Raw genomic sequence first — 8,653 nt, forward strand, 5'->3', positions numbered from 1 at the left:
TTTATCCACTTTGACCTTAGAATGGACCATATTTGGGCTTTGCAGCCCTTAAGATTAAGGAAATCGACTTAATCCATTCAGCCGTTGGGGAGCCCAGTTCCCACGACGTGGTCGAGGTCTCCGTGGCGTGGCGGCTGGGTTGGGACTCGACTGTTTTGTCATTTGGTGGCCACGACATGGCTAAGGATGGCCACGTTGTGGCGACTTGCTGTAGTTGACTTTGACTTTGATTGTTGACTTTGACTAAGTTTGACATAGGGGTATTTTGGGTATTTTGAGTTGTATGTGAGAATTGGTCACTATTTGTTGGATAGGTGACCGGCAGAGCTAATATTCAGAGTTGTGTCCTATTCAACGATCATTTCAGACTGAGAGGTAAGTTTTCCTCACTATACTTGCGGGTCAAAGGCACCAATGCCGACCCACTAGATTATGTATTCAAGTATAAAGGATGTTGATATGTTATAGTGGTCTATTAGATTGGTATCCTGGTAAATTGGATGTAGGATATGGCAGTGATTTGTAGATCTGTCTGTTTGTCTGATGACTGGTTATATGTTTATCTGTTTACTGGATATATGTTATATGTTATGTATATGTCGACATAGTATGGTTGGGTTGAGGTAACACTGCTTTGTGTGTCCCGGGAGCAATCCAGACATAAGTTGTGGGCATGTAAGGAAAGTCAGGCTTATGTTGTGGGTTCGGGAGCAAGCCAGATATGAGTTGTAGGCCTGAAGGGCAAGCCATACTCATATTGTGGGCTCAGGGGTAATCCAGTCTATTAGTTGTGGACCTTGTATATGTTGTTATATGTTGTATGTTGATACTTTGACGGAAACTCACTAAGTGTTGGCTTACAGTTTCAGTTTAGTGTTTCAGGTACTTGAGATGATCATAGCAAGGCGAAGAGGTGATCGTGCACATCTTTTGGTTTTTATATTGCTTGGATTTTGGGATACTCTGATCACTAAAATACACTTTTGAAACAATGATTTTGTAAACCTTAATGGTTATGGGTTGTTTTTGAATATATATATATATATATATATATATATATATATATATATATATATATATATATATATATATATATATATATATATATATATAATGATTTTCAAGATGTTACACATGTATATACATTTATCTATATTCTCTTGAGACATCTAACACATGTGTGACTCACTAGCTTCTCAAGCATAAGATATTATTTTGACATATGGTTGGATTAGAGCATGACTGATAGTGCGGATTTGAAAAAAGTGAAGTAGTCGCATGAACCTTTAAAAAGGCTTGTTATTTGCGGATTTGAAAAAAGGGAAGTAGTCGCATAAACCTTTAAGAAGGCTTGTTATTTTTGAAATAGTTTGTTATTGTTGCTTAGTTTCTCTTTATCAGTTGTAATTTCCCCGTACACTTTAAAGGTCTTCTATTTAAAATGTTTGATGTTTTGGGGGACTTGTGCAATGTTAAAAATGATTTCAAAACCTTTAAATGATCTTTTGAGATACTAGATCTTTTTAGATACTAATTCGAACAAGAACATATGACAGGGTGTTTCACTTGTATATTTTGTGGATGGGACAGTCATGCTCATGTTATAATTATCTTGTAGTATGTAAAAAAATGGTGATATTATTGTATGTCCCCATGATTTTATCGTACTTGGTAATCATGAAAAATATTTTTTGAAAGATATATTTTTGGATGTACTTTTTTTTTTTTTTTGAAATTACAATGTTACAAATTGGTAATTCTTTTTTTAAAGGTTAATGTCGCAAAATGCCAAACCAATTGTCACTCTTAGACTCATTTGGTCCCAAGTTTTTCTGTGCATTGTAGATCACATAGAGATGTTAAATGAGTAATATTTTTTCACCGGCTTCCATGCAAACAAAAGTTGAGTTGGATTGGCAAAGTCATACGTGGCTTCATTATGGCCACTCATTCTCCACCGTATGTTTTTGGCTTAAAACAAAATTCTTTTATAAATGAACACACAGACTCGTCTTCTTCAAATACCTAGAACACCAAGAATTGATCTCAATTCAAAGAGAGAGAATATCAACTTGTAAAATACAAAGATACAATGGAAATGGAACTTTTGGTAGTGAAAGGGGAGGTGGAAATAATGAAAACAAAGTTGGTTCTTCAAAATGTTCAGTGATTATGATGTTTGTTTCCTTGATATACAATATTATGTTTTCTAGGAAATAGTAGATGTGGTTGTTTTATATGAAATGAAAGGGTAGAAGCATTTTTGGTTAGTGATATTGGTAGATGTGATTTTGGGGGTTTGGATTTTGTATAGTTTTGGTAGGTATGTAATATGCATGTAATTAATTTGAATGTATATTCTTTTTAGGACATCTTTTTGAGTTATCCAAAAAATATATTCCCATGTAATGGAAATCTTTATAATTTGTATCATCCACATTGTTTTGTCCCATGTTTGTTTCTTGATAATAGTCATATCTTGTGTGGACCACGAATCTGGTAATTGACAACCCTGCATAAGGCAAACAAAACATGAGCCCATGGACCACAAACTGCTAAACCATGGATGGTCTTATTCATGGAGTTCAGATTTTCCAAACCCATGCATACAAAATAGCTTCCAAAAGGCAAAAGCACATGCACCCTAAATATGAGCTACAAAAATAATGTTTAATAAAGATTTCCAAACCTATATACAACCTATCATAAGGTTTTCAAAAGTTATGACCACAAATCAATTTCAAACTATTTATCCAATAACCACTTGTATTTTTTTATTTTTTTTTTTCAATACATACCACTGCCCATGCAATTGGAGAACATCTCCGTTACATTCATTCCTACCCACAACATTTAAAAATTCTCTATTGCAAATACCTTCTAGAAAACAACCATCTATTCCAATTATCATTTGATACCCTTCTTCTATCCAACAACTCTTTTAAAGTACACAAAACTTAATAAAATAAATTTTACCATCTCGCATTGTTAAGAGATTCATCTTAAACATAGAACTTGTGTTTGTTCTTCGAATCTCCTTAAAATATGACGAAAGCAAAGCATATTCTTTTACTATGACATGATCAAATATCAATGAGATAAAATGCATGATTTTTGGACCCCCTACATTCCCTAACACATCTAATCTTAGTAATCTAGTTGTGCAAAAGTTTTTTTGGTATAGTGACTCCCAATCCATGCACATTTTACAATAGATTCCAATTTGAAGTTCCTTCTCTTAGACAATACTTCACCAAAAGTTTTTTTTAATCATGACATGTAAGCAAAAAATATGACAAATGCTAGTCGGATTGACACATCTCTTTCTACATCATAATAATTGTATTTTTGACACCATTTTGAACTATTAGCAATCTACAACACAAAAAAATAAATAAATAAATAAAATATGAGTGACACTTAGTTTGCATGATGTAACATTACACCCTTACAACGAAATGCTTAGTTCTCCTGTCAACCAATGACATGCATATATCAAAGTGCAATCTTGAACATAACAAAAACAAAACAAGCACAAAGTACACATTCATAAGGTAGCTAACATTAACATATGATTGTATTAAAGTTGAAAAAAAAACACCAAATTCATCCTCATCTTCTCATCTCTCTTCCTAAAGACTCCAACTAAACATAATAATCAATACTACCACCACTACCCATATAAAAAAAAAAAAAAAAAAAACTGTACATGATCCCACTCATTTGCTCCTTTCACTTGACACCCACTTTTGTTGTGTAGAAAACAATCATGGCCAGAGAAATAAACATATAACTACTTACCATTAAACCTCTAGCTCATGTCCTCTTTATATTAATCAAACCCTAATTATCTTCTTTCAAGCTGTTGATGTCACACCTAACCTATAATACACACACAAACCAAAAAAAAAAAAAACAAATATAACTTTGGGTTATTGCCATAAATGCGTAACAAACTATTTAATTTGGTATTTTACAAAAACACCCTTTGTGTACAAATCATTCTCGTTGCTTACCTTTTGACAATAATAACATCTGGTGTTTTTCAACACCTCAAATACTTCATTACCTATTTACGACATTAACCCTATATTTTTAATCCAAAATAAATAAAATAAAATACTTGCCTTATAACTGTTCCCTGTTCCAACTCAACAACCGGTCGCGAACTCACCACCAACTCAAGTCCCTTCGGCTTCAAAACACAAAAACAACTTTAAACATCTCCTAAATAATAATCATAATAATGACAACAACTCAAAACCTTCACAAAACTAAAAAATAAATAAATTATCACAAACCAAAACCTGAACTTCAAACACGTTCCGTTTACCCTCTTCAGCACAGGAATGATTAACAATGACAGGGGAAACGGAATCGGAATCGCGATTCCGGGGACTCACGGATTGTCTTTTTGGTAAACTATCTTGTTTGATTCCATTTCCAGTTCCTTGTAATTTTCTCTTTCTAGAAGCTTCTTCTTCACTTGATGGATGGATGATGTTCGACCTAGGTATTCTACAGCCTTCCGGAAACACATACAAAGGAATCTGCTTCCTTCTAACATGGGAAACATAGATTTCCATTCCAGGTCTCCAAAAGACATACATGTTGACCGAATGTCTAAACTCATCAACTGTTCCTCTGATGTCAAACTGTTGACCTTCTAGAACCACTTCCCCTTGTTTCCTCTGTAACCCCATGAAGAAAGCACTGTGTGAACATTGCTTTGAAGGGTCCGAGTATTCGTGTGGGTATGGATGACACTGCAGCTTCCCCATCGTATCCCTCTCAATCTTTTTAAAAAAATAAATAACATTTTTTAACCAAATATGTTGAATTTACTAAAATACCCTTTTGACTTAAAAAAAAAACATTTTACCATCAAAGTCAACTGCCTCAAACGCGATTCAACCCAACCTTTCCATGCCCGAAGATCATCACAATCTCCAGCAACTATATCCACCTGTAAATAATTTTTGTAGCTTTCGAAGAACATATATGGCTCAAACAATGCATGCCACTGGGCTTTGTTAAGCTCTATTTCCTGTTTGTTTATATATATATACATATATATATATATATATATATATATATATATATATATATATATATATATATATATAAAAGTCAACTGTCAAAGTCAACGGTCAAAGTTGACTAAAATAGAAAATTTTAAGATTTTAACCAAAATGTTGTTTTACCAATTGGCTAAAAAAACATTTCCTGTTTTTTTGATAAAAAGTCAAAGGTCAAAGGAGGTCAAAGTTTACCTCGCATATTGTATTGGCGAAGAGGAACTGTTCAGTCATGACACGGAGTGTGCTAGTGGAGACATTGTAGCTGGAGTTCATGCAAGGGTATGCAGGGGTGATAATGGGCATGTGGTGGGTTCTGTCTTTAGGGTTTTTGCGTGGGTCCCACACAGCGAATCCGAGCTCTTGTTGTTGGATTGAACAGAGCATGACTGGGTTTGGCCAACGCCACTGTGTGTAGACCCTGAAGAACCTTGAAACCAGCATACTTGGAATGGCATTTGGGTAAAATTGACAAACTCGGGCAACAAGAAGAGCCCAATTCACACCACCTAGAAATCCAGTCACCTGAAAAATAAAAATAAAAAGATGGTGGAAGTTGAATCATGGGATTGTGGAAAAAGTCAACATCAAAGTCAAACCGCCTTACATTTGAATAAACACCACGCTTTTTAGCCCAAAACTTCAAGCAACGAAGTGTTGTACGAAAATGCTGAAAACAATGGGAAAAGTCAAAGATCAAGAAAAGTAAAAATTAGATCAATGTAAGATTATGGGGTTGTTTCTTTTTTTTTTTGCCCCGTTAAATCCTATAAGAGTAAACTGGCTAAATGACCATTGTACCCTCATATTTCATAAGGTATGTTTCTTTTCTAGACTAGGTAAATGTAAACCATCTGAATCAAACTAAATCACCATTTTACCCTAATATTCCATAAGCTCTGTTTCTTTTCTAGACTAGGTAAACGTAAACCATCTGAATCAGACTAAATATGACCATTTTACCCTCATATTACATAAGATCTGTTTCTTTTCTAGACTAGGTAAACGTAAACCATCTGAATCAGACTAAATATGACCATTTTACCCTCATATTCCATAAGCTTTGTTTCTTTTCTAGACTAGGTAAATGTAAACCATCTGAGTCAGACTAAATGACCATTTTACCCTCATATTCCATAAGCTCTGTTTCTTTTCTAGATTAGGTAAATATAAACCATCTGAATCAGACTAAATATGACCATTTTACCCCGATATTCTAAAAATCACTATTCATAATATTCACCAATTTCAAAGTTAGAGTAGTTGAGAGGAGTAAGAAGAGCAAATAGGTAAACATTTGATGTCTTAATTACATAAATCAAGGATTTTTGGCTTAACCCATTAAGTCATTATATCCAGATTAAGTAAAAAAGAAACAGCCCATAAAATAATCACCTCAACATTTGGAACAAGTTTAAGAATCTGATCAGCAACCCTGCAACCATTAAGACTCCTCACAGTAGGCTCATCAACATCATACAAGACAGAATCATCAGATATGTCTAGATCCTGTTTAAAAAAAAAAAATCTAAGCAGAATTGGAAGGAGTTTAACTCTTTTAAGGGGATTTTACAAAAACAAAAGCTTACATCTGGAACAACTAAAAGAGAAATACTGGCATAAAGAAGATCAATACAAATTCCATCAAATTTAAATTTCATCACTGGAACATGAGCATCTGGAACTGGTTGAAGTTCTGTAACTTCCTCCATTCCTGACAACATATCATGCAATACAAAAAAGAAGTCCTGAAATTTTTTAAAAAGAAAAGAGTATAATTAATGATTAATGAGCACTTATAGCCTATTAATATCTTGATGAAATTTTAAATAACTTACATCTCGATTCACATAAGAAGGCCCTACACATAAAGTGTCAATGTCTGCTCCAGGACCATGAACCTATCATTAAATTTTGAGAAATAAAATTAGTTATTTATTAATGCAATAATGTGTTATACTTATTATTTAGTTATTAAAAATTCACTTACTCCAAGTCGATATGAACCAAAAGTAAAGATGACAGCATTTGCATCTTCAACCATTTGGTCTGTGTAGCCACGTAGGCCAGTAAGTTGCTTCACCCAATCAACTACAATCTGTAAAAGGAATGTTTTTTTCAAAAGAAAATCATTAAAAAGATTTATATAAGTTATAAATTGAGAATATATTAACCTATAAGTCAAGTTTTATCTATAGAAGCATGATACATACAATACATAGGGTCTGATAGTGCAAGAGTTTTTTTTTTTGTTTCTATATAAGGTCTTTCCACTTTCATGTAGGCAACTAGTGAGATAATAGCTAACAAAACAAAATAATTATTTGAACAAAGATATTCCATATCTTCTCATGATCTTGCAATCTTGTCAAATAAACTCCCAGTGAGGCTCTCTCAAAAAGGAATGATTACATATAATTGGTATGATAATGGATAAACGTGAATACATGTCGAAGATTATAGAGATAATCAAAACATAGGAGAAAATTATCCCAAGTTCAGTAATTGAGACTAAACGCACCTGCTTAATTCGACCAAGAACTTCCACCCTTTTAGCGGCTTCTTCTTTGCTTTCGTATAGTCCAGCATCTACCAAGAACTACAAGAACGAAACGACAGTTAAAACGGTTGAAGAAGATGAGCATAGAGATGTTCAAATTGGTTACCATAGCCGACCTTGTTCAATTTCTTGGTTCTTAGTAAATCAGCGTCGGATGGTCCCGCTAGAGACAAGGGTTTCGTAACCCCGTGCTGCCTTGGTGAAGGTAAAGCCTCCGAACCCACCATTATCCCGCTGAATTATGAAAAGAATAAGTTGTAATCGAATGAGAAAACACAAAATTCGACCAAATCCCTAAAGAAACACACCAAATCGAAAAGAGTAATTTGGTTTCTCGACCCAAACCCTGAAACCCACATACAAAATCGGAAACTTAATCTGTTAGATTCGAAAATTGAGAGAAGTAGGAAGGCAGAGCAAGCAAGATTGAAATTAGTGTAGAGGAATCTATTGAAACCCTAGAATATTAGGGTTAATGGTATAGAAGGAAGGTGGATCTGAAGAAAACACTTAACAAAGAAGAATCGAAACCTATGATTGATTTATACACGTATATTGATATTGATTTGGAAATTTGAGGGGAGGCGCGGGCTGTGATCGTGTCAGTTTCGGTTTGGGACTCTTGAAGAAGTGGGAACTATTATTGATTCTTTTCCACGTTTGGAAACAAAATCGAGATATTTCTTCCCACGGTTTCACATTGTGTAATTTGTTAAAATAGTCCTTCAACTACTTTCTAGTTTGCACTTTTTTCTTCTCTTAAAAAAATCTTCTATCTATTCTTCAAGATAACCAAGAATAGTTTTCCATAGATGACGATGACGTCAAAACTTGAACAAATAGATACTTTATAGTTTATGATTTTTTATATTACCATTCACTATGAAAATGTTCAAATCACACTACAACCGAGTTTTCATTCATGGATGATAAACTATAATATGTATAGTTTATGGTTCGTTACACTACAAATACACTACTAAAAGGGGTTCAATTTCACTATGGAAAAGTTTTT

General features: G+C 33.8%; 1 protein-coding gene across 8 annotated transcripts; it reads right to left on the bottom strand.

Annotated features, from left to right (window-relative positions):
* Positions 1–3,515: 3,515 nt before the first annotated feature.
* LOC145042899 (nuclear poly(A) polymerase 4-like) lies at positions 3,516–8,296 on the bottom strand. 8 transcript variants are annotated; one of them, XM_078991414.1, is made up of 13 exons: positions 8,170–8,294; positions 7,947–7,984; positions 7,755–7,872; positions 7,600–7,677; positions 7,069–7,176; positions 6,917–6,979; positions 6,668–6,826; positions 6,474–6,587; positions 5,686–5,748; positions 5,274–5,603; positions 4,883–5,047; positions 4,302–4,796; positions 3,913–4,195 (listed from the first exon to the last, which is right to left on the bottom strand). In XM_078991414.1, exons 3-13 carry the CDS (start codon positions 7,863–7,865, stop codon positions 4,088–4,090), a joined length of 1,794 nt encoding a protein of 597 aa, XP_078847540.1. In that variant the 5' UTR covers positions 7,866–7,872; positions 7,947–7,984; positions 8,170–8,294; the 3' UTR covers positions 3,913–4,087. The 8 variants fall into 8 exon arrangements, with proteins under 8 accessions (XP_078847543.1, XP_078847544.1, XP_078847540.1 ...); XM_078991417.1 differs by adding an exon at positions 3,516–3,882 and having other exon boundaries at positions 4,128–4,195; positions 7,755–8,296; XM_078991418.1 differs by adding an exon at positions 3,516–3,882 and having other exon boundaries at positions 4,128–4,195; positions 4,308–4,796; positions 7,755–8,295.
* Positions 8,297–8,653: the final 357 nt, after the last annotated feature.

This window comes from Lactuca saligna, chromosome 4 (assembly GCF_052625555.1).
Source record: "Lactuca saligna cultivar CGN05327 chromosome 4, ASM5262555v1, whole genome shotgun sequence".
NCBI classification, from domain to species: Eukaryota; Viridiplantae; Streptophyta; class Magnoliopsida; order Asterales; family Asteraceae; genus Lactuca; species Lactuca saligna.